The 27,216-nt window shown below is 40.3% G+C and overlaps 2 protein-coding genes across 6 annotated transcripts in view; one reads left to right on the top strand and one right to left on the bottom strand.

Moving 5' to 3' along the window:
- The window catches only part of STK19 (serine/threonine kinase 19), a 269,038-nt gene extending 257,916 nt beyond the window's left edge, over positions 1-11,122 (bottom strand). Inside the window, exons 1-2 of one of the 3 annotated variants that reach the window (XM_044089654.1) lie at positions 11,057-11,122; positions 5,073-5,153 (exon numbers count right to left, since the gene is read on the bottom strand). In XM_044089654.1, the coding sequence (XP_043945589.1) occupies positions 5,073-5,099 (27 nt within the window). In that variant the 5' untranslated portion in view covers positions 5,100-5,153; positions 11,057-11,122. The other 2 variants (XM_044089653.1, XM_044089655.1) reach the window with 2 other exon arrangements.
- Positions 11,123-11,127: 5 nt separating this feature from the next.
- Positions 11,128-27,216, top strand: part of DXO (decapping exoribonuclease) — a 228,234-nt gene continuing 212,145 nt past the window's right edge. The window contains exon 1 of one of the 3 annotated variants that reach the window (XM_044089649.1): positions 11,128-11,197. The gene's annotated coding sequence lies outside the window, so the exon portion shown is untranslated. Of the gene's footprint in view, positions 11,232-14,713; positions 14,737-27,216 lie in introns of those variants that run through there. The other 2 variants (XM_044089651.1, XM_044089652.1) reach the window with 2 other exon arrangements.

Raw genomic sequence — 27,216 nt, 5'->3', positions numbered from 1 at the left:
TAGAATGGAAAAAGGTACAGGGGGTTCTACTTGTGTTTTTTTTGTTTTACATTTGCAGTATTTGGCTTTGGGCTTACAGACTGCTTGCTTGGCAATATTCCATACTTTGTGTAGTGTTAATTTGCAGCTGAAAAATCTTTCCAGTCTTCAGAGACCTGCATTAAGGTTTGAAATTCTTTGGTGAGCCATTCAGTGTAGACAGCGTTAGAAGTTAAGAAAGCTTAGTAGCAGCAATGTATGTGGATATGAAAGAGACCAATCTTAGGGGGTGCATGACTTTCAAGTTTTGTATGCAAAATGTTACAGGGTAGTAGTAGTCACTGAGGGTTGGAGGGTGGGAGGTTATAAAGTCTAGGAGCGAGTGGCAGTTTGTTGCCAGATTAAGTCTGGTTGGCAAGAAATTCACACATGCTTGGATGTGAAGTTAAAAACACCAATGACAAAGGTGCTTGTCAGGAGATAATGCAGCCAGAATGCTATGCAAAACAGCTTTAAATTCTGGGATTGCAGCAAGGGGTGGAAGACAAGCAAGTGCAGTGTATGGGGGAGCTAATGTGAGTGGTAGTTTAGCGAGAATCCTGTGATCAATAGACAGGTTAGCCTGGGCGGCTACAAAAAAAGTGGAGTGTGGACTTGTGCAGGAGCATTACACCACCACCATTCTTTAAGGTCCAGAGTCAAACTTGCATCTGTAACCTGGGAAATGGTGAATGCAATTGTGGTGGTCAATTTCGAAACATGAATTCTGTTTATAGCTAATATATCAAGGGAGTGGGAGGCTATAAAATTACTGATACAACTCAGTGTTTACATATACTTTATGTAGACTACAGCACTGATCAGAAAGTTAAGACTTGGTAACGTGGATGAGGAGGACCTGTGCAAGTCTGATGGAGGGAATTGTGGATAGAACAGGAAAGTGTTGAAATATGGACAGAAGAGCTTGAAAATACTGTGGGGGGTTTTCTGGGAAGTATTTCCTGGAGGAGTAGGATTATTTTTCGATCCTCATAGCTTATTCCATTAAGTCTAACAGAATTCTATAGCATATAGTGAATTCTGTCTATAAATACAACACTTCTGAAATCAATTCTGTTCTCCCAGCTAGAACATGCACACATATGCCCATCCTGAGGTGGAATCTTCACCCCACAGGCAAAGTGGTGAAGCCATTTGCCCAGCAAGATGAGGGATCCCCCCAAACAATAAAACCTCACAAATAAGCCAATAAAAAATGTTATGCATTTCTGAATGGACAGAGCATTGGAAAACAGCAGAGGTGGTCCAGGCCAGAAAGGAAGGCTACTGAAAGAACAATTCACAATTTGCCTCTAGAAAGGGGAAGTGATGATTAGGCACCATGATGCGTTATGGGATGGGGTGGGCATTTAAGAGCCTTAGAAAGTTTTACTTGCTATGTGGATCTAATAAATGCAGGCTGGTAGATTCATACTTGATGCATATGACTAGAAAAATAATCAGATCATGTGAAGTGCTAAGTTGATTTGTATCAAAGGTCATGGAAAAAAAGAGGAGAAATGGAAGCAGTCTATTCACCAACGTTATCAATGATCTATGTAGTATATTCTGTACAGTTCCCTGGTTTTGCCTTCAACTGGTGGTAGCAATTCAAGTAATACGTAAAAAGCTTCCTTCTAGTCAACTGCCACATGGTTAAATTTTTATAAAATTTCATAAAATCTAAATCTAACACCACTGCAGTTTACTCCAGCATCACCGCACATGTTTATAGGGAAGTACTAGGCTAGCTGCCCTTGAAGGCCATTTTAAGCCTAGCCATTTTCCCTTTCTGCGCTTGAAACAACCCATCCAATTTGGTTACAGATTGGCCTTTCCCATCCCATGGTCGATAATTATATATTACTCCAATGAGAATAACTGGGATAAATACCACAGATAATTTGAAGGGACCCATGCATGAAAAAAGCATTTAGGAGCTGCCTCCGTCCATTAGTAGTACAGGGAACAGTCCTAGCAATCCAAGTAGCAACTGAATATGTACAAGGAAGCTGTTCCAGAGCAGAGGTATCCTCTCAGAGAGGTACCTGTCCCTCTAAGGCATTCTGTTGATGTTGCAGAAGAGATTTAGATCCCTAGACAATATTTCTGACACCATTTAACTTGCTGATAAGCAGTAAATCAAATAACGGATCGGCGGATGCCCTACCTGCCAGACAGGTCATTTATTAGCAGTCTGTACAACGACAGGGCTTTGAGTCAGTCATGTTACTTAGGCCTTGTATCCTTACCAAGGTAGCTCTCTGGGTGATGCAAAAGTATTGTCTGGACAGCCAAAGCCTGCTTCTCCATGAGATAGATGGGTTTTCAGTCACATGCATATGTGTGCACATGGTAGTATCGCTTTTTTTATATACAGTGGGGAAAAAAAAAAGAACAAAACTTCCAGTAAAAAATAATCTGAAAATCTTTACTCATAAAACATGCACACACAAACTTCCAGGTTTGCAGTTCTTGATAAATGCTGTATTAGGCCAGCCAAACCACACTGGTAGTTGAAGTCATATTGATGCGAGTGCAAAATTCTATACCCACAATAAGGGGAATTATCTGAGCAGAGATACTACAATACACTATTTGTACATAATACTACCAAAATACACAATCTTTACAAAGTGTATCAGGCAGTTTTTTCTCCCCTCCACCATACTGATCAAACCTTACAGGGGTGAAATCCATTCATTCCCTAGCAGTTTGGGGTTCCCCAGAACCACTAGGGAGAGCTACCCAGAGGGGGGGTAATTTAGGCAGACATTAGGGAGTTTGTACACTCACTGGCAACCTGGAAAGGAAAACATTTTGTGAATAAGTCTCCAATCTCACCCCTGGGTCAGGGGACATGCTGGGTAGTGCAATCTCCCTGGTGGAGACCGGAGAGATCACGGTTCATGTTTTCAAAGAAGGGGCAAGAATGCTTCAAGGCAAAGCCCCTTACAGAAGGGAGGGGACATCCTCCATCAGCACACAGCATGCCCCTCTTCCCAGTGCTTTGCAAGGTAAGCAAGAGGAGTTAACAAAACTTGTGAACTATCCCAAATGGTGGATGGCTGACAGCACCTCTCAACTGACCTTTGTCCAGGTGATTGAAAAAAGTCAGTCATACTCCCCCAACCTGCCGGCCTATCAATGGGACATCAGTTTACTTTTTAAAGCAGATGGTCACATTCAACAAGTGTTTGTTGGGTTTACTTATTATATTTACAGCAATCTGGTCTGTGCTTCAAAGTATTAGTTACGGGTGTGCACACTTATGCAACCAGCTTACTGCAAGTTTTTTTTATTTTTTATACTTTTTTCCCTAACAAATCTGTTTTTCAATTGAGTTGTACAGGTTATAGGTCACATTAAAGGTGGGAAATTATGTCCCATGAAACCATAAAGGTTCTGAAAGTTTCCTCGCGGTACTAGTGGATCAAACATGCACACCTGTCCCTAAGAAAGATGGGCACACTGAAAAAAGGCCTTTAGGTGCATATGCACAGTCTGCCAGCACAAACCTTAAACTGACTGGCATACAGTTAAGTATCTCAAACCCAAGGGCCTCTCCAGAGGATCAGGAGAGAGATTACTTCTATTCAAGTAGTCTAGCTTCAGACCCTTTGGTGTGTGCACTGTAAGATTAGCTAAACCTCAACAAAACTTTTTGCTCAAGCTTCAACTCCTCTAGTTGGAGACAACAATGTGTTCCAATACCCACTTTTCACTGCCAACGTCTTATCCTTGCTCCATTCTACCCTTCCTGCCACTTCTCAGGTTATTTTAAACTGAGTCTAGCAGTTTACCTTATGGGCAATTATGCCCACACAGCACCTACATCAAGCCTTTTTGGGGTTCAGTTTGGCTGGTTTACATAAAGAACAACTTGCAAACAGTAAAACAACCAACACGTGCTTAACAGATACTAAACTACAGCTCATCCAAAGTTGGATGAATTTTTTCTAAATGAAAATATTAGGGATTCAGTTTTCCTGCAACAATCTATAAATATTTAAAGTGCACTTTATTTTACACATGTAACTACAGAAATTTTAGGAAAAAAATGCATTTTAAACTTCCTTGCAAGCTCTGGGAAGTAACTGTCAAACACAAATGAGTTGTTATACTTGTCAAAGCTTTTTTCTAGGTGCTTTTGCCTCCATGCATGTCATCCACCAGCAACACCCCTCCCCCCAGAGAGAGCGAGCCCATCTGTTCCTTAACCAGTGGAGGCCAAATGTTGGATGAACCAAGAGCAAAGTAGAGTGCAGTCATTCAGCCAAGCAAGAAAGCATCCTATGCTTTGCATCAACCATCTAGTTTGCCCAGGGGACACACTGTAGCCTTATCTCAGAAGCCTGAGAGCCTGGCTAAAATCACAGAATGCAGGCACCAGAGTGTTTCAGGACAGACTTTTCATAACTGGCCACAGAACCACTCAAATCACTCCACCCTGCATCAATAACAGCGCTGTGCCAAGGGACACGTTATCCATTCCACCCCCTGCTGATATATGTAGGTGCATCATCACAAGGACATAAAATAATCAAGTGCATGCTCACTAATATGCAAGTGCAGAGCAGCTTATTATCATGGGGTTTGCAAAGACCTTGATCATGACGCTGCAAATCGCTAGATGATGCTAGTGCAACAATTGTGCCTCCTCCCTTCCCAAAAAGGCTAGAGGAGTCAGCATCAGTTGCATATTCCTGCATTCCCCTTGATGGGCCCTCCAGCTCCTGGGCCACTAACTAACCCCGGATCATCTGGGAAGTAGGCAATGCTTTAATCCCCTGTACCGTGGAACAGACAGTCTTGTCTGACTTTCACACAGACACCAGTGTTGGGAAGGCAGGCAAAAAAAGCAATTCTGAATATTTATTACTACACAACATGCATACAGTTCTGAATATTTAGTACTATACAACATGCATACTTTATATCATGAAAATTTTAAACATCCCACAAAGGCTTTCAGCAGCTTAAAGTTGGCACAAATCACTGTAACGTAATGAAAAACAGCAATGTTTCCAAAGTTAAAGAAGCCAGAGACTCACCTGCACTGTTACTTTACCAAACTTCATTTAACATCTAAGCAACATGTTACACGGAAACTGTATCAGAACAGGACAACTAGCCTGGACAAAAAAAAAATAAAAAATCATGTCAGTTCCCATCCCCACTGGGGATACCTTGGGGTAGAACACACAACATATGTTAAGAAATATTCAGATTGATTTTGGTATATTGATAGAAAGCAAGAAAATATAAAAATTACACATTTGCTCAACCTTACAGATGGAGTGTTCCTTCGAGCACAAGGGAATTGACCACATGTCCAAGGAGGATATACAGTCCCAGGAGCCACAAACCCATCAAACGTATGAACACCCCATACAATATTATGTCATTATGCAACCTGAAAAGTATGCATAAGAAACTATATGGTTCGGGGGAGGGGCACACCATCTATATGTGGCAGCCTTTTATGAAGAAACTATTTGACCTCCTCATCCAAGACAGCTGTATAGACACTACTTTGATATCAGAGAGTCATCATCCAAAGAATTATAAAATGACTCAATAAGACAGGAGTCTTACATGTTTGCTCAGTAAACTGACAACATGCTTTCCAGCAGAATATGAATTTTAAAAGGAGGTGTCAAATTTTTTCAATGACTGAAGTCACCGGTGAGGTGCTGCAGAGTTCAGTTCATCGTTTTTTCTCAGGCATCTTGCTTTCAGCTACACACATTGAAAACTGTTGTGTGATTATCAAACTTGAGCAGCAGCTATCTAGAAAGGGATAGATGCAACCTATTTCCTAGGGTAAAATACATCTTGGACTTAAATACTAAACATGGCACAAAGTTTGTCTGGTGCCATGCTCGTAACCAGGACTATTTTTCAGTGGGAGCCGCTCTCGTGTGCGAGTTGCTCCAGTCTGGCTGGGCCTATTCTTCTGTGAAGGACCATTTGTCAGACATCTCTGCTTGTCTGCCTTTGAATCCTCCTCTGGCTTCTCATTTTAAAGATCAAATAATTTCTTAAAAGTGTCCTGCATATTAAGCCTCCAAAGAAACCTATTCCTCCTCCTTGGGACCTTAATTTTGTTTTAGAAAAACAGACCAAAAAGACTCCTTTTGAGCCTGCAGATTATGTTACTTCACTGTACCTGGAAAACAGTTTTCTTGCTGGCTCTTACTTCTGCTAGGAGGGTTTTTGAGATCCAAGCCCTTCTAGAATTCCTTTTTTTCCCTTGAATTTCACAGGAACAGGGTGTCCATTTGTACTAATCATTATTTTATGCCCAAGGCAGTAAATGAGTTGTCACTGAATGAAATCAGTACAACTCCTTTCCAGTCTCCTAGTGAGACAGCCCTACATACCTTGGATTTACAGCTCAGGTACTACCTAGATAAAACAAAGGCCATTTGCAAGTCTGGCCACCTTTTCATTTCCTTTCATACCAGGACATTGGGTTTGGCTGTTTCTAAGCAAATCACCTCCTCCTGGATATTTAAGGCCATTTCCCTTTATACCTTTCATGTCAAATCTCTGTCTACTTCTGTTACAGCTCATTCTGCTAAGAATGTTGCCTGTTCTGGTGCCTTCAAGGGGATGGACATCAATTCCATCCCTGAAGCTGCTACTTGGTCTTCGGTGCATATGCTGACTAAACATAAGTTGGACCATTTCTAGGGCAAGAGCAGGCTTTGCTGAAACCATGTTATATGTATTTGTTGAGGGCTCTTCTCAGACTTCCACCTACTATTCTTTTTTTTTTTTTTGAGCTTTATGTTCCCGTCTATTTAGAATACTTTAACAGTGATACAGAACACCACGTTACAGGTGTGTAAAATCTTACAGCAGTAAATGCCCTCATCTTCACCACTGCAATATTTCCTCTCTCCCTCCAACCCCCTCATTTGTTCCATTTTTTTGTTTCTCTTGTAGCCAAGGGTTCCTCTTTCTTCGGCAGTTTTCCTTCTAGATGTACATGGAGTCCTTTGCCCCAAGGAGACTGTTCTCTTCTGGAGCAATTCAGTTCTAGGTAGTTGCATCTGTATATACCTTTTATGTCCTACGTTCTGTACAGGGAGGACCAAGGGTGACATATGGCACATACAAGACTGTTAGGCTTTTGTATACTGGCTGAAATAAACCAGATAACTCAAAGAATGAAGAACTCTAAGGATTGGCACTACTGCTCCATTAAAATTCAAAGACACATCTGGTAGTAGTGAGACCGTTGTCAAGTAGCAGGCTTCATTATTTCATTAAATGCTTTATCATGGACACAGTGCCCTTGATTTGGTTAAATCCTGCTCATTGATATTTTTTTATTAAAACTAAACTAATACCAGAGTTGGCATTAGACATCTGCAAAACTTGGGGGAGGGGCTAATTCTTGTAATATATATTTATATTACAAGGATTAGTCCCCCCCAGTTTTGCAGATGTCCAATGCCAACTGTGACGTTAGTTTTAATAATAAAAAAAAAAGTGTGTGTGTGCATATTTATTTAGAGAGAGAAAGGGGCCCTGCAAAAGCTGCCACTAGTTGTTGGAAAATGAGGACAATAAAGATCATTCATTCTCTGGTAAGTTTTATCCAAACCATGGTTGACATATGACTGCCAGCTTTATCCTAACAGTGTTAGTGAATGAATGCAAGTGAGGTAATCACTGGAGATTTACCAGTAAACCAAAGAATTTTATGGGCAAAGCAGAAATATGAAGCGGAAACTGAAATCAGGGACAGTGACATACATACACTACTTCTCAATAAGGTGAATAAATGACTTGCATCTGATACTGTTTAACTGCTAAATAGCCACTGATCTGATGCGGTAGTACTAGTGCTGCACAATGTACATACATCTACTTGCTAAAACCAGTGTAATATCAGTATTGGTAAGGCTCACACTCATGTGCAGAGGTGGGGCGGTTGCAGTACAAAAGCAACAAGCTGGCCACAATTTATTTCACTTACTATCACAATCATCACATTGTAATTGTGTATGTGGGGGTGCTCACAGTGTATTGAAGACCAACTGAGTGGTCATAATAACCACCCTGCATTTACACACTGTGATCTTTGGTGGCTTGGTAGAAGCAGGGTGTGAGAAAGCAAATGTTCATTGCCACAGTGGCTCTGGGAGTAGCACTGTAATTTCCTGGCTGTAGCTTTTTTTTTTTCATGGAGTCTTTATGCCCTCCTGGCTCTGTGTGTTCATCCATGCGTTCTAGCTTTATCCAGCCCACCAAAGACTTGCCACAGGTAAAGTGTTATTCCTACAGCTTCTCTGAAGTGATTGTACACGTTTATGCATCTTGTGATATGCTAGCAGGGTCACAACTGTGCAGGTGGGTGCATTCACACCTTGGTTGACACCTGGAGGGGGCATGGCCACATCTACAGTGCTTGAGAAGGTACAGTATGTAAGTTTGGCAGTGATACCAAACTACATTGTAAACAGACATTCAGTTCTAAACTACCCTTATAGACAGTGAAACACAAACACCCTTTACAAGTACTACCTCTTGGAGAATTTACTCTGAGGTGAGTTGGTATGGTACGCAGGCATGTCCTGATGCAACATAAATGGAGCGTGTACAATAGTCTCTCAATAAATGCATCTTTCCCCAATCACAAATAATTTGTATGTACAGATAATAAAACACTACACATTTTGTAAAATGCGATTATGAAAACACACCCAACAACAAGTATAAAAACCAAGTTAAATAAAATGTACTTTTTTCATTGGTGATGGGTGCTAATGTTTTCAGCCATTGGCTTTTTTAAATGGGAATTTCTGAGTACGTTTTGCCTTTGCCATGTGATTTTAGATTACAATATACCCTGAACCCTGAACACTTCTGCAGAAGTCCATCCCCCCACATGCAACTATGGCAGCTTATTCTGCTATATTTAAAACATTTTTTTCCAGCTCCACTCCATCTGTGAAGCAAAGCTTCTCAATTCTCATGCAACCATTATTAAACCAAATAGTTATCATCTGCAACTCTATTGCATTCCATTTACTGTTGAGACATTGTTTGCTCATATAAAGTATTCTGAAATGTGCACAATTTGGCAGAGATCACTACCATTTGTTTCCTAGCTGTTCAGGTTTAAAAGTAGCTGTATTGTGTTCATTTTCAGTGCAGGGGCATGATCAGATCTGAAAGACCATGTCTTGCTACAAGGGTACTTAACCAAATTTCATACATTTAGAATGTCTCATTGATCAATTATACAATCTTTTTAATATTATGTTTGCTTACAGTATTTTAAGTATGTATACATTTTTGTACAGTTAGAAAGCCATAGCATCTGGGGGAAAACTAAGTACAGCAAATTGTGAGAAAAGAAAACAGATTTAAACCATGTACTGTAGGGAGCCCAGCATGGTGGGAAAACAGGGGGAGCTGTGGAGAAAGGAAGAGTGGGTACCATGAAGCCTTTTACTTAAGACCAGCTCTGTACATAGGGTTGTAATGTTGCAATATAACATCACTACAATTAAATGACAGCCAATTTGAAGTGTCCTCCTGAGGTGAGCCAGCATGGTATGCAGGCATGTCCTGATTCAAGATTAATGTAACTACACTTCAGTCTTTGCCTATGCCAAAAACTTTGCAGCATGAACTAAAACGCTGCATTCTGGGGAGCGGCAGTGGCCCCAAAACGCTAACACTGGCCCTGCTTTCTACACTTGGGCTAACCAAACTGGGCGATAATGGAGAACACTGGACAGTAGCGTGTTTGCATACTGCAGTCCAGTGTTCTCAATTATCTCCACGTGATACCAACAGTACCAATAAATGCGTGTCATAAAACAGGCACATATCATGCACCCACTCAATCTCTAACTTTAATTCCCAACGGTTCAGACCTTATAATGCTCAGAAGACAACCAAATACTAGTTTGGTAATAACGCACTCCATACACCTCAAACTCTTACACACAATATCCTGACAAAGCCAAAAGGAATGCGGGGAGCAAATATCCAAAAACAGAGTCATATGTTAAATTACTGCTCTTTAAACGTAGAAAGTTGCTAGAATCACAAGCGTTAACTTATTAGATTAAGCCTGAAACTCAAATTCCCATCACCATTCATTGACTTCGAGCCTCAACCATTTGTCAGAAAACCACGTGTGTGTATAACGGACTAAACATATGAAGAAAAAAATCTGGACAGTTCAAAGGTACGGACTCTCACAATGTTAGTGATATGCATTTACAGCTCCCCTCCCACAGAAAAAGAATTAAAAAGTTGCAAATGCCGCAGAAAATTAGGGACACAACTAAAACACACGAACAGCACTCCAAAAGAACACGCAAAACGCCTATATTAAACAAATTTAAGGACGCAAAACACCCACAGCAGGAACAGACATAAGCAAGCAAACACAAGTGTATGAAGTACAGAAAGGGACCCGCTTAGGGCTTACAAAAGGTTTGCCATTAATCTAGTACAAACACATAAACCTTATAACAGATAAGATTTCGATGAACAAATTAAGTTGTTTTGGCACTTTACATATGAGCAGCTACTTGCTAATATCTACTACTACTACTGTAACTAAACAAGCATGACCTTTGTCAGCTTAGGAACAAGTTAAGCAGTTACACAGTATACATAACATTCTATGTATGAAAAGTTGTGCAACACATGTTACTTTAAGAACCACATTACTCTAAAATGCCTCAATTTTCTAGACACCGCAGAAATTACTCTTATTAAATTTGCATTCTAGCTCCCAATAGTACAGTGTGTAACCGAAAATGAATGAGTTACCCTAAAATATAAACTGTACTAGCGATGACGAACCCTAACGCCTCGAAAAACTTTACCAAATCTAGTCTCGCACGTAGAAAACACTACATACCACTATCTATATAAACACTAACTTCAACGCAATTTAAATATCTAATCATAATCTTAACACCTCCCACACACTTTCCACGGTAAACAAAATATGATCTAACGTGCACGCTAAGTACAACAAAACACCGATACTTACATACCCACGCGAATTTTGGATTGACTAATAAAAAAGCAACACTCTTCTAGGCAAGTTTATCTCGTCTCCTATGACTGGTCAACCCGTTTTCCCCGCCCTCTTTTCCGGGTTGAGTTGTTACTTCCGTTCAATAGAGTTCAGGTAGTATAAGCATTTTAAGGGAAATAATTGCTAGGTTTGTTGTCTTTTTAAGGAGTTTCTTTGTTTACTAGTAATTTTTTTATTGAATCCTTATTGTAGTTTTTTTGTTTTATGTAACTTTAGATAAAACTGTATGTTGTAGTAGTATATTAAATGCTGAGTTTTTGGTGCATTTTGGAGTACATTTTGTATTTAGTGGGGGTTTTATAACATTGATTAAAAAATGCACTCTGGATGAGGTTTTGACAGATCCTTTTTTTTTTTTTCGTATAGTGTGTAAACTTGTATGTACCCATTGTAATTTAGCTTGGTTCCCAGATGCCTAACTAATTCGTATGTGTTGTTGTGAAAAACTACATTTGCTTACTGAACATGTATTTCAAAACCAGATTCTGCTAAGCCGCTGGTTATTTTTGTAGTGGTTTAAACAAGTACATAACTATCTAATTTGGAGCTTAAGTGGTATTCTGTAGTCGAAGAAAACTGTGTTCTAACGTAGAATGTAAAATATATAACAAAAACTTTCACAGGGCACTTCTGTAAGCAATGTTCCACTGCCGAGCTCTCTAAAGCTGCTCTTCAACCTTTAACCTCCCAATGGGCTTATGTATAGCAACTGGAGGATTGCAACAGAACAGTTATCCCTTTGTGTAAGGGCAGGCTGTCAGCTAGGCCTACAATTCTGAATACTCTTATCTGTAAAACCATGGAAAGAATTGTGACAGATATTGCAGAGGCACTGGAGCCAATGCAGTTTATTTTGGCTAAAGCAGTTTGTGCCTACTCAGTCTGGTCTGGTGGACTTTTCTGAGAAGGTCACCAAAGTTATGGACTAAGACAAAACAGTATACGATATCTATCTTGACCTGATATCCCATTTGGGCATTGTGGCCAAACTGACAAAACTAGGAGTTAACCCCAATGTCACCCATTAGCTAGCCACTTGGCTCGGAGAGCATATGATGCCCAGATAGGGGGGCTATATCCCTACAGAAAGGTCTGTTGTTAGTGGAGTCCCCACAGGGCTCAGTGTTGTGGCTGTTCATTTGAGGTGTTTATTTTTATTTTCTTTTACATTTGTTGACCAAGTGTGTCTGAGTGAGCTAAAGCCATTTTTCAGCAGAGGCCCGGGGAGAAAAGCTCCAAGTGATACAAACAGTTTACATTTCCAATGTAGTTTAAGAAAACCTGCAGTAGTACATGATGCTTGAAAGCCAAAGGTCAAAGGGAAAAATACAGCAGTACTGTGTTTACAATTAAGATAAGTATGTATGAGAGGTTTCTTAAAAGCCTAGGTAGTTTGATTTGAGTGTTAATTTATAATACATGAATTGTATTTACTTTTAAGAAGTTAAACCGAAAGTAAGATCTCAGGTTAACTAGGTTTGCGTACAACTGCAAGCTTGTCACAGGCATAGATTGGCTCTGGATACTAATATCCCCCAAGATCGTTTGTCACAAACTAATAATCTGTGCCAGAACCACGGTCTAAAACTAATTGGCAAAAATACATAATAGTACCCTTTGGAAAGTCTTCCACCTCAGGGAATTTCCCACATAAACAGTAAATCTGTTACGGTAGACCCCGTGGTCAGGTAGTGGGGAACATATGGACAGTGTCTTGGCCTTTGACCATCATATGCCTACTATTGTAAGATAATGATTCTATAGCTCTTAACTTGTAAGCAAGGGTATGGCATCCAGGTCCAAGGATCATTGTCCCACAGTACTTGGCAATCATTGGGTGCAGTGCTTCCTTCGGTCTGCCAATGAACAGACATATGCAACAATTGGAATGCCTACAGAGGTTCCTTCTAAAAAGAATACAAGAGTTAACCAAGTGAAGTACACAGACCACCTAAAAGCCTACTAGCTGATCTATGCCTGGCTTTAAAAGCATTATCTGACCCAGTACTGATGGACTTGCTGCACATCCAGAAGTTTGAAGCATTAGAAATACCTGATCAAAGGACCTAAACTTCAAAATAAAAAAAAAAAAACAAACAAAAAAAATGGACCTAAACCGCTTTTGCAACCTTAATAGCATATGTTGGAGGGACAGGTATGTGTCTTGCAGATTATCCCTACTCTGGAAAAGACCTCCCATCAATGTGAAGCGGGGTTGATCCCTGATGCTATTTAAAAACAACCTTGGGGGGGGGGGTGAAAATTTACCGTGGATTGGCACCTATGCCCCTGTTAGACAGAGGCAGCTCTTATCTGCTCCTCCACCTAAATCTAGCTAGGTGCCTCTGGGTAATTTATTTTGTCCTTTACAAATGAGAAAATTGGCTAGGCTTAAAAAGGCCTTCTAGGGCTGTTAGCCTAGTAATCACCTAAGAAAGTTTAAAAAAAAAAAAAACAGCATGTGTATGTGTGTGCGTGTGTATATATATATATATATATATATATATATATATATATATATATATATACACACGCACACAATGCAGCTGGCAGGTTATGATTGTTTAGAACATCATGGCAAGACACAAATCACTCACTGCTAATATATATATATATATATATATATATATATATATATATGTATAATTTATTTTTTTTATCTAATCTTAAATGTCTGTATTGGAACAGACATACTGATGTGGCTTTATTTTCTTAAATGGGTATTTTTGGCCCATAATACAGAGAGGGAGAGAGAGAGAACAGTTGAGATTATAGTGCCCTAGTCCTGGCAGATCAGAGTCCCATTCGTTTAGAATGGAAATTGTAAGAAAGTCATGTTTGAATATTCTCAGCAAAAATGTCGGTGATTTTTTTTTTTTTTTTTTTTTTTTTTTTTGAAGTGACTTTTATTTATTTTTTCATGACACCTGTGAAAAATTCCTTGCAAAAGAAATAACCTGAGATGACATAACCTTTTCAAAGACTGATATTTTCTGTCAGGTTATATCTTCCTGCCGTGAGTCAGACAAAATGTATTTCTTGGCTTGCAAACCTCTGCTAATTAGTGTTTTTTTGGTTTGGTCACCTTCAGACCACAAAAGATTTACAGTTTTACTGAGACATGGTCAAGTAGTTGTGAATTTTAAACCTCAATAGCTTTGTGATCTCAGTAGGTATGAAGTAACAAACAAGATCTACGGATACATTGCTGTGAGTTTTGCTTGGCAATGGATTTTCAGATGTAATAGGCAAAATTAAGAAAAAATAATAAAAAGAAAGAAATTTCAGTTAGCCTCAACATAATTTGCACTGAGGAAGTTAGTTAATGTAGAAATGCCCCAGAATGGGGGAATCTGTTAAGCAATGTTTTATTTTTTAATTTGTAAAAAGTATGGAGCTCATTGTCTAGTAAGTGAAATACACACTATGTAAAGAAAATATTGTGTGAAGTGTATAGTTGGCCTTAGAAACCCAAGATGCTCTAGTTAGGTAGATCTCAGAAGTGGAAAGGTATGACATAGTCCCAAGTACAGTATTGTGTTTGCTCAGTTTTTGAATTATTCAAATTAGCCAAAGAACCTGTCCCTGTGTTGAAATTGAAGCTGGAAGAAGAACTGGGAAGTCAGACACAGGTTAGTCCTATTTCTTGGTTCTTAGTCTCTCATACTATTATTCTGTAATTGTCACAGTAATCTGGTTCTGCATTCACACATCTTCCACAGAAACTGCTGCAACTATATGGGAGAGCAGTCTGCAGGTTGAATGATTTTCTTTTATCTTCCTGTACTCATTTTCAGAAGCAAGCTACTTTTCTTCAAAATAGGTTACTCACTTTTAATTTCTCCAAGTCTTCTGGGTTTCTTATACAATGATGGGAATGGATCTCTTTCCTAGGTCAAAGTATGATTAAAATTCATGACATTAGTATTGTTTCACTCTTTGATGTGAGCCAGTAGTGCTCTTTGCAGCACCCACAATGTGCCCAGTAGTGACCCCTACCGCAATTCATATGGAGTTTCATGTATTGGTAGCATATCTAAATACATTTGTAGGCTCTTTTTATAAGGCCTGTCGCTCCTACTACTATTGGAACTGTCTGGGTATCTTTCTTCCACACTGCTGTCGTTTCTGGCTTCAAATCCTGATATTTTATGATTTTGTGTCTCTCTGTACGCAAGACACTGTAGTCACTGGGTGTGGTGATTTCAATGATCAATGCTACCTTTGTCTTCTTTTCTTGGACCACTATATCCAGTTTTCTAGCATCTATCTTTCTTTTGAACTGTTGGTAATGGATGATCCTGTGTGATGTAGACTTAATTTTCTATTATGCTTTGTGGCTCATGTTTCCAATGTTTTTCAGCCACTTCAGTACCATAATGTTTGCACAATCCCCAATGTAACAGTCTTGTCACATTATTGCGCCTTTCAGTGTACAGCCCTTCCTGCCATTAGTATATTGCAACCAGCAACGAGGTGTGCAAATGTTTCCAATTTGGTTTTACAAAACCTACATTTGTCTATTTCTCCCACATGTTCAATGGATTTTGTAAACCATGTACACAGTCCACTATCTTGAGCCGCCAATACTAACCTTTTATTTGTTGGTTTGAATTCTCCTCTCCTCAACCATTCCTGCATTCATTCCTGATCAATATGAGGTTCTTCCAGAAGTTTTCTATACTTGCAACTGTATGCATTTTCCACATTTCTTGCCTTCTCATTTGGTCCTTCACGTTATATTTTTTGTCGCATTCAGTTGCTGCCTGATTTTTATATACTTCTAGTTTGATTTCCATTCCTGCTTGATGCTGAAATGCTTCTGCTAGAGTAAGCAGAGAAGTCATCTTAGATTATTCTCCTCATGTTCCAAAACTTTCACTACATTTGGGTGTTGTGAGGTCAGCAGATATGTGTGGAGTCCCAGGATTGCAGATCTATACATGTAATCAGTTTCAAGGAGGCCCATCCGTCCTTCGGAACGGTGAATATATAATCTTGGTACGCACTGATTTTTATAATTCATTTGGTGAGCATGAAGCATCCTTCTTGTTTTCATATCTAATCTATCCAACAAGTTTTGGGGCCAGTCAATCACTCCAAAATTGTTAGGGCAGGAAGAGCAAATTGATTTATAGCTTGGATTTTGTTCCTAGATGTCAGTGCTAAGTCTTCTAAAGTATTCCTTACTAAGTTTTATTAGCATTTGTTCTTGTTTTATTGTTGATCCTTAATCAATTCCCAAATATTTATACACTCCTTCTTGCTCAAGTTCTTTTGTATCACATTCTTTTCCCAAACTGATGTTTTCCTGGTGTTGCAGTTTTCCTGCTTTAAAGGTTGCTTTTGCACATTTATCAAGACCAAATCATCATCTTCTTTCGGCTGTTCCCGTTAGGGGTAGCCACAGCGGATCACCTGTTTCCATTTATTCCTGTCGTCTGCATCTTGCTCTGTCACACCAACCACCTGCATGTCCTCTCTCACCACATCCATAAACCTTATCTTGGGCCTTCCTCTTTTCCTGTTACCTGGTAGCTTCATCCTTAACATCTTTTCCCCGATATACTCAGCATCCTTCCTCAACACATGTCCAAACCAACGTAATCTTGCCTCTCTGGCTTTGTCTCCAAACCTTCCAACCTGGGCTGACCCTCTATATACTTATTCCTAATCCTTATAAAATACAACAAAAAAACAGGCTTAAATAGTGGGAAGTATACTTGCTGTGTTCAATTCAAGTCAGTCACAAAAGGTAACCAAATGTTCCACAAAAAGAAACGAAGCTGTAACCTACAAACCGCTTTACTTTGCGAATTCTTAATCCAATAAAAAAGAGTCAAAATCACCATAGAGTGTTCATTCGAACCTACTCATCCACTGGGCAATAGCTTGTAGAAAAAACACGCAGCCAGCATGTAAAAATAAATCCAAGCGTCCAGTAGAAACCACGTTTATTAAAATAATTAAAACACAGGGCTAGCGCTTTCAACGAATCTTCATCAGGCCACTGATGAATTGAACACAGCAAGTATACTTCCCACTATTTAAGCCTGTTTTTTTGTTGTATTTTATAAGTCTTGTTTATTATCAGGCGAACAGAGTGTAGTGAGCATTATTCTTTGTTTTTATTCCTAATCCTGTCCACCCTCATCACACCCAATGCAAATCTTAACATCTTTAACTCTGCCACATCCAGCTCAAACTCCTGCCTTTTTGTCAGTGCCACTGTCTCCAACCCATATAACATAGCTAGTCTCACTACCCTCTTGTAGACCTTCCCTTTCACTCTTACATGTACTCGTCTGTCACAAATCACTCCTGACACTCTTCTCCACCCACCCCACTCCATCCTGCCTGTACTCTCTTCTTCACTTCTCTTCCACACTCACCGTTACTCTGAAATATTGACCCCAAGTATTTAAACTCATCCACCTTCGCCAGCTCTACTCCTTGCATCCTCACCATTCTTCTATCTTCTCTCTCATTCACACACATATATTCTGTCTTAATCCTGCTGACCTTCATTCCTCTTCTCTCTAGAGCATATCTCCATCTCTCCAGGGTCTCCTCCACCTGTTTCCGACTCTCACTACAGATCACAATGTCATTTGCAAACATCATAGTCCACGGGGACTCCTGTCTGATCTCATCTGTCAACCTGTCCATCATCATTGCAAATAAGAAAGGGCTCAGAGCAGATCCTTGAAGTAACCCCACCTCCACCTTAAACGCATCCGTCACTCCCACAGCAGACCTCACCGTTGTCACACTACCCTCGTATATATCCTGTACCACTCGTACATACTTCTCTGACGCTCCTGACTTCCTCATACAGTACCACAACTCCTCTCTAGGCACCCTGTCATTTGCTTTCTCTAATTCTACAGAAACACAATGCAACTCCTTCTGGCATTCTCTATACTTCTCCATCAACACTCTCAGAGCAAACATCGCATCTGTAGTGCTCTTTCCCAGCATGAAACCATACTGCTGATCACTAATCATCACGTCCCTTCTTAACCTAGCTTCCACTACTCTTTCCCATAACTTCATGCTGTGACTGATCAATTTAATCCCTCTGTAGTTACTACAGCACTACTCTTTCCCATAACTTCATGCTGTGACTGATCAATTTAATCCCTCTGTAGTTACTACAGCACTACTCTTTCCCATAACTTCATGCTGTGACTGATCAATTTAATCCCTCTGTAGTTACTACAGCTCTGCACAATCACCCTTATTCTTAAAAATCGGTACCAAAACACTTTTTCTCCATTCCTCATGCATCCTCTCACTTTCCAAGATTTCATTAAACAATCTGGTTAAAAACTCCACTGACATTTCACCTAAACACATCCATGCTTCCACAGGTATGTCATCTGGGCCAACAGCCTTTCCATTCTTCATCCTCTTCATAGCTATCCTTACTTCCTCTTTGATAATCGTTTGTACTTCATGATTTACTATACCTACATCATCCAACCTTCTCTCCCTCTCATTCTCTTCATTCATCAACCCCTCAAAGTACTTTTTCCATCTCCTCAACACACTCTCCTCACTTGTGAGTATGTTTCCCTCATTATCCTTTATCACCCTTACCTGCTGCACATCTTTCCTAGCTCAGTCCCTCTGTCTAGCCAATCGGTACAGGTCCTTTTCTCCCTCCTTAGTGTCCAGCCTTTCATACAACTCTTCATATGCCTTAGCCTTAGCCACCTCTCTCTTTGCTATGCACATCATCTCCTTATACTCCTGTCTACTTTCTTCATCTCTCTGACAATCCCACTTTTTCTTTGCCAACCTCTTTCTCTGTATACTCTCCTGTACTTCCTCATTCCACCACCATGACTCCTTGTCGTCCTTCCTCTGTCCAGATGTCATACCAAGCACCTCTCCTTCAAACTGTCCCTCCTACATAAGATATAATCCACCTGTGTGCATCTTCCTCCACTCTTGTATGTCACCCTATGCTTTTCCCTCTTGTTAAAATACGTATTCACCACAGCCATGTCCATCCTTTTCGCAAAATCCACTACCATCTGACCTTCTGCATTCCTTTGTTTAACACCATACCTACCCATCATGTCCTCATCCCCGCTGTTCCTTTCACCAACATGCCCATTGAAATCTGCTCCAATCACCACTCTCTCTCACCCTTGGGTACAGCCATCACCACTTCATCCAATTTACTCCAAAATTTTTCTTTCTCATCCATTGCGCACCCAACTTGTGGAGCATATGCACTAACAACATTCATCATTGCACCATCAATTTCAAGCTTCATAAACCTCACTCTAGCTGACACTCTTTTCACCTCCAAAACACTCTTAGAATACTGTTCCTTCAGAATAACTCCTACGCCATTTCTCCTGCCATCCACACCATGGTAAACCAATTTAAACCCACCTCCGATACACCTCGCCTTACTCCCCTTCCATCTGGTCTCTTGCACACACAATATACCAACCTTCCTTCTGTCCATCATATCAGCTAGCTCTCTCCCTATAACCAGTCATACTGCCAACATTCAAAGTTCCGACCCTCACTACCACAGTCCTAGCCTTTCTCCTCTCTTTTTGCCTTCGGCCATGCCTTCCGCCTCTTCTCCTCCTTCGGCCAACAGTAGCCCGATTTCCGCCAGCACCCTGTTGGCTAACAGTACTGGTGGCGGTCGTTGTTAACCCGGGCCTCGACCGATCCGGTATGGAAATATTAACTGGTGTCCACATGAAACTATTTGGCAAAGTTTTACGCCGGATACCCCTCCTGATGCAACCCTCCCCATTTATCCGGGCTTGGGACTGGCACAAAGAAATGCACTGGCTTGTGCATCCCCAGTGGCATTTATCAAGACCAAATGACTTTCTTAATATCATCTGAAAAAGTTTTGATAACTTGCAGTTGTGCTTTCAGTTCCTCATCTGAGGAGCTATACATTTTTAAATAATCGACGAAGAGAGGATGAGAAGTCTTTACACTTTGTTGTTTTCTAGGAGCCAAATTATAACCATGGCCTAAGCTGTTAAGTAGAGAGCTTAACGGGTTAAGGGCGATACAGAATAGCAGCAGTGACAGTCACCCTGGAATATCCCTCTTTTTTAATTTTTATCCCTGCATAATAATTTGTCCTTTGTTGTGCCTTAATTGCAAAATGGTCTGCCACTGTTTCATGGTCTTTGTAATGTAGTTGATCGATGTAGAGTGTATCTTGTACATTTTTAAGCACTCTTTTATCCATGAGTGTGGGACACTATCAAATGCTTTTTTGTAGTCAATCCATGCCATACTTAGATTCTTCCCCTTTTTACAGTTCTCCACTATGATTTTTTTTAACAACAAATGATCCTTTGTTCCATATGACTTTATTGCCCATTTATTTTACTGCCATAATTGAGTTTTCATCTAAATGACTATAAACTCTGTCAACATCAATTCCCCTGTATAGTTTATACGTCATTGGAAGTCTAGGTATTGGCCTATAATTTTTAGGGTAGCTTGCAGGTTCACTCTTAAGAAGGAGCACTGTTTTTCCTGTTGTTAACCAGGTTGGTTTCTGTTCGGGTTGCACATATAAATAGGTCTTACTCATGGTTAAATCTTCGTGCAACAACGTTAATACTTTCAGCCAAAAGTTAGGTACTGCATCTGGGCCTGGGGTTTTCCAATTAGAGGCTTTTCTTAACTTTGTTTCAATCTCTCTGTTACTTCATCCCATTTTATATCCTGTACCTTTGAACTTCTTATTCTTTCTTCAACTTCTATTTAGCATCTTTGTTATGTTCCACAGGATCTTCATAGATACTTCTCCAAAATGTATCTATTTCTTCTTTTTTGATGGTCTTTCAATTCCTTTTACCTTATTTCCCAGTTCTTTATAAATTTTTTTTGGGTCATCAATAAATTTCTCATCTTTTCCTTTATATTTATCTTCTAAGTTTTTCCATCTGTGCTGAAATTTTTAGTTTATTTGCATAAGTGCATGATAGAGCCTGGTCTGTTCTAATACTGCACATTGCTTTTATCACATCTGTCTTTCTTATTTTTGTTCTGTTCCCTGTTCATCAGTGACCCTTCTTGTCTTAACTGCTTTATAGTTTTCTCTGTTCGATATTTCCATGATGGTGTTCAATTTCTCTCCCCTTCCTTTCCCTCAATAATCTGCCTTCGTATGGTAGAACTTTATCAGTTATTAATTTAGCTGCACAGTAATCTATCCTGTTTACTTCTGTGATATATAGCATGGATCCCTACGAACAGTCCTAATTACTGTGTTCATTTGTTGTAATCATTCTTCTGACTTTTTGGATTTTGTTTACCTTCTGCAGTCTATTTCTTTCATTAATCTTGATATATCTGTGTATGTCTAATAAATCAAGCAACTCTTCTCTTAGCTCATTTTCTTCCAAACTGAGGGCACATCCCTTGTTTTCCAATTCCTGTGGGCATTCTATAGAAGATTCTGTAGCATCTTCTTGTGCCACATTCTCTTCAGTTTCATATTGTGCCATCTATTGTTCTATCATATGGGAACTCACTGGCCTGTCACTCCTCAACATTGACTGCATTAGAATTTTCACAGTTTCCTGTTCCTTCCTTTGCTGACTACCTTCAAGTGAATGTTTATACTGGTTTCCTGTGGGAGACTTCAAATTATCTTCACATGGCACCTGACCAATTGTTTCCTGTTCCACTGGTTTCCTCTTAATTTGGATATCCATTACTCTGTCCTGTTGTGGTGCTTTCTGAATTAGATTTTCTACACTGAATCCTTCACTTTGCAGGTACCCCATAACCTCAGTTTCTATTTCTTTATAGGTTCATAGGTTCATACTAGGCTATCTGCCCTAGGGCATTTATAAGCCTAGCCAGAATGTGTTTGGCTTTTGCCACCCATTTTAAATTTATGTTGCTATGCCCTTTTTCGAGGTTAGTATACTGTGCCTCTGTCTAACAGTGACACAGAAGTGATACCCGGGGTAAACCTACGATCTCCCATCCACTCATCAAGATTCCTCTTGAATAGAGTCAATGAGGGACTCTGCCTAACCTGGACTGGGATTTTATTCCAGAGTGAAGGGAGCCTCTGGGTTATGAATCTGTCCCTCCAGCATGTCCTATTTATTTCAGTGCTGAGGTTCAAGTCTCTCGAGCGTGTAGCTCGATGGGATTTGGATTTTCTGAGGTGCAGCATGTCCATTAATTCCAGGTTGGACATGGCTTTCTACGTCAGGCACAGATCGCCTCTGAACAGGCGGTATGCCACTGAGTAGAGCTGGAGTTTCTTTAACCGGGCAGCATATGGCATCTGTTTGAGCCCTTTGATCCTCTTGGTGAGGTACTTTTGGGGTCTTTCCAGTTGCTGCAGGTGTCTGGTAAGGTACATCCCAAAAAGGGGCATTGTACTCAATTATGGGCCTGATGAGGGATGAGTAAAGAGGCACGATGACCTCCCTGATCTTGATGTGAATCCCTTCATGATTAGGTGGGCTATATAAAATGTTTTTCTAACCACTTTGGCCACGTGGTTGTCAAATGAGAGATTGCTATCAACTTGGGTCCCCAGGTCCCTAATTACTTCTTCTGTACTGAATGGATTACCACCTATGTGGTAATTTGTGGGCACTTTGTTTTTGCCAAAGGGGATGACTATACACTTTTTGGCATTTAGCTTGAGGCCATGGCTCTGGCACCAGTTGTCTGTTTCTATGAGGCCCTTTTGGAGGATGCTTGTGTCGGCTGGATTGTCGATTATGGCGCCGAGTTTGCAGTCATCTGCGAACTTGGTCAGCCACAGTCCTTCCGTGTTGGCCTGTACCTCCGAGAAATATATACCGAACAAGAGAGGTCCCAGGACTGAGCCTTGTGGGACACCACTTGTAACTAGTTTGGAGTCTGACATGGCTCCATCAATTCTAACCATGTGGGTTCTGTCCTTGAGCCAGTTTGAAATCCATCTAGTGATATAGGGGTTTATATTTAAGCTGGTGAGCTTATCTATAATGCCCGAGTGGGGTATTGTATCGAAGGCTTTAGCGAGGTCCAGGTAGGCTGTGTGGACCACCATCCCCTCGTCAATCGCCTTGGTGACTGTTTCAAAGAAATCAACCAGGTTTAAAAGGCAGGATCTGCCCTTAACAAAGCCGAACTGGGTAGGATCCAGTGTCTGTAATTCCCCAATATCTTTATTTATGAGGTCCATGATCCTTTCCATAGCTTTGCAGACTAAGCTAGTCAGGCTTATGGGGCGATAGTTTCCAGGATCCGTTGAGGCACCACCTTTATGGAGAGGGACCACTGTTGCTGTACGCCACTCTTTGGGCACATATCCTGTAGTAAGGCTGAGATTGAACAGTAGTTTTATGTTTGGGTTTAGCTCTTCTTGGAGTTTATGTAGGACGCAGCCCGGGACACCGTCTGGTCCCATTGATGCTGTGTTTTTTGCTTTGGAGAGGGCGGCTCTTACCTGAGCATCTGAGATGTCAGGGGGGCAGCACCCTGCTGGGATAGATATTTGCCCTTTTGGTGGGGGGGAGTTTGCGCTGAACCAGTCAGCTAAGATGTTGGCAATGTCTGTGGGTTCAGTGTATTTTTTTGTCATTTTGGACTAATTCTGAGCATATCTGGGAATTACCACCCAGGTTCCTAACATAACTAAAGAAAGCCTTGTGATTATCCTTAGTGTCCTGTGCAATTTTTCTCTCAAAGCTGGCCTTAGACAATTTTATGAGTGCCCGTAGTTTTTTACTAATACTGATCAGTGATGCCTTCCCTTTTTGGGATTTTGCTCTATCATTTAGTAGCTACCTCCTTCTATTGTATAGTTTGTTTATGGCTGGGGTCCACCAGACAGAACGTCTGCCTTTGGAGGATTGGGTCTTGGTTTTATTCGGGATCGCATGATCCATGCATTCCTGAAGGTGTTCATAGAATGCGTTTATAAAGGATTCTGCAGTCTGGGCCGTATTTTCCACAGGCCCGGGGGCTTTGAAGGATTCCACCTCGGTTTTGAGGAGTGTGAAATTTGCTTTAGAGAAGTTTTTCACTGTGGTTTTCTGGGCAGGGGGTGGGGTCGGGATGTGAATATCCAGTGAGATTAGTTTATGGTCTGATCTTACCAGTGAGGGATACACTTCTGGTATGGAGCATAGAGTCCCCATGTTGGTGATGATCAGGTCCAGTATGTTTTCCCCTCTTGTGGAGTGGTAACAAGTTGTTCCATAGCATTTGAGTTTATAAATTCTAGGAACCTTTGGGCTAGGGTGTTGGAGCTAGAGTAATGCTCCCAGTCTATGTTTGGGTAGTTGAAGTCGCCTAATATAATGGTGTTTGTAGAGACCTTCATATTTTCCAGTGTTCTCAGGAAGGCCGAGTGGGGTTCCTGGCCTGTCCATTACTAATCTCCTTTCTTACTTTTTGTCTTATTATTTTTTTTTTTGTTTTGTAAAGTTTTCCATGTCCGGTTTCCTTTTCCTGTATTTCTCCAAGTATTTTTGGTGCTGCTTTTTTGTATTGGTTAGTTTTCCTTTATCCTTTGCGTAAACATTGCACCATATTAAATCTTTCTTCTTTCCCATGTCCATATTTCTTCCTCAGTAGTTTCCTGATCATCCTGTTTCTCCCTAGTTTGGGGACTCGCTACTTCCTGCTATGATAGAACCCGTGTTAGACCTTCTACATAAAATCCTTCATTTCGCAGGCACTCCATAACTTCAACTTCTATTTTTAACTTCTAGTTTACTAATCTTTTCTATGTTGCATCCTTGTGATATATTTTTTTTTTTTATTGTGAAATTTTCCTGTATTTTTCTTCGAATATCTTTGTGGCTGCCTTCTTTAAATTGATTAATTTGGCTTTCTCCTTTGCATAAATATTGTACCATATCAAATCTCTCTTTCTTTCCTATGTCCATATTTCTTTTTTATACTTTTCAAAAATTTTTGGTGTTTATATTTTTGCATTTTCTTAGATGCTTCTTTTTCCAAACAGATCAAGGCTTCTTGATCTATATCCTGTTTTTCACAAATTTGTTGTATTAAGGAACACAAATATACATTTAAAGCTTCTGACAGTTTTTTTTTTTTGCGGAAGTATTTTTCTTTCCTCTAATTTCTCTGTTAATCATTTTTGTGTATGTTGTGTCTGGAAATTCTGGGCTTTTTGCATAATAGTAACAGTACATAATTTCTTATCTTCAATAGTCCACTTTATTGTCTTTATGGCTCTTCTTTGGTCTATCAGTTTTTGTGATTTTTGTGGACTGCTACTCCCTTCTACAATGGGGGGGGGGGGGCATCCTCCCCCGGGCTGGCGTGGCCCCATTGTAGTAATGTTTCCATATTTTGAGGTTTCTACACTGTCATCTTTTACAGTCCTGGCACCAGTGTGCCTACCAGTATCGGGCAGTTTTTTATCCTGGGTTTTGTGCACCCAGCTATCTTTTTTTTTTTTTTTTGACCTATTTGTATCCATGATATATGCTATATAAATACAGTCTATATATCGGTATCGCCTTGGTGAGATTTTGTGAAAACCGGGTATACCTCGTGAAGGTACTCACCAAGAATTGAGGATGAATTCAGTTTCAGCACTACTGCTCTTTTTTGCTTGCTGACTTTTCATCTCTCCATTCGGACCTCCATTTGGTTACTTCTGGATGGAAATGGTGTTCATTAAGATCAGGGGATGAGACGGTGTTTCCCAGTTTTAATGCTGATATGTGGTGTGTGTTGTTTTTTTTTTTTTTTTTTTTATTATGTTCTCATTGAGTCTGCATAATTTTCTTTGTCTTCCATATGATCCCTGCTTTGAAACAACTGAATATCCAAAATCTGTTTTGGGAGTCCAGAATCAGAACATGGTGTTCAGTCTTGCTGAATTATTGTTTCTGGAAAATTTCTTAAAGGTTGATGCAGAAGTTTTTCTGAAGTCATAGTTCACAGTGTTTCTCCAGTTTGAATGGTGCATGTAAGGCACTCTGATTTAATATTACTAAAGTGAGATAGGGGTGATTACCGAATTGTGTAGCAGTACTATGATGCCTTTTTGTAGGTTGCAGTAAAGAGTTGCTGTAATAGCATTCCAAAGGTGGCAATAGTACACACTGGGTCCCATCTTATAATCGTTGTACACGATGGTAAGAACTAGTTGCTTAGCCAGTGGACCAGTCAGCTGGGTCAGTGAGGCTGGGAGGCGGCAAAGCATGGGGACTGTGTTGTTGTACGTGCTGCCTCAAGAAACAGAAGCTAGATGGTGCATTGTAATAGTAAGTGCTACTTCCGTCTTGTGTGCTGGTTATGTCCTTGTCATCAAGTGGTGGTGTGACCCATCTCTATGGCGACACACTTTTACAACTGTTCTGCCCCACAGCTGTGACCACTTTTGCCTTTAATGATGGCACCTGGTCTCCATACAGAATTGTAGTAGTGGATGTGCCCCTGCATGCTTCCGCATCCAGACCCCTAAGAGAGGTAGGCAAGCATACACCTTATCTTTCAGCTTCTGCAGCACGTGGTCTGTTAATCGTATCTGGGGCACTGTCAAAGCTTTATCCCTGCCCTATAGCTATTTAATTAAAGAAGCATTGCTTTCTTTCCAGAATGCTGTGATACTGTGGTAGCCAGTATTGAAGTATTAAGTACATTGAGGTAATGGATGGTAGATTGGAGGTAATGGATGGTAGATTGGAGGAAGGATTAGGAAGTATGTGGCTAGTATCATAAGGGTTGAAGTACTAGCAGGTTATTATCACACCTGCGGTTTAGTGTTGCCTCATTAATGTCTTGAATGCTGAGAGATGGGTGCTGTTATGTGCTTTTGATGGCAAGAAGTTACATAATTTAGAGGTAAAAGTAGAAAGAGGAGGCTTCCCTGACGATTATTGATGCCTATTTTGAAGTGGCTTGGGGATCTGTCTCCTTACTAAAGCCATGTGGGGAGGGGCATGTAATTTTATGTAGAATTTTGTGAACTTTTCATAGGAGGATTATTTGCAAGCAAATGGGGAAATGAGAGAAATTGTGTGTTTGAGCAAGTCCATTTCCATTGAAGGACCACTTAACTGAAACTGCAAAAGTTCCCCTGCATTTGTACTGCTGTGTAGGTTATTATA

The sequence above is a fragment of the Protopterus annectens genome, chromosome 12.part0 (genome assembly GCF_019279795.1).
Source record: "Protopterus annectens isolate FY-2018-M chromosome 12.part0, PAN1.0, whole genome shotgun sequence".
Taxonomy (NCBI): domain Eukaryota; kingdom Metazoa; phylum Chordata; order Ceratodontiformes; family Protopteridae; genus Protopterus; species Protopterus annectens.
Note: the sequence above shows the minus strand (reverse complement) of the source record. Positions and strands in the feature narration are given on the sequence as shown.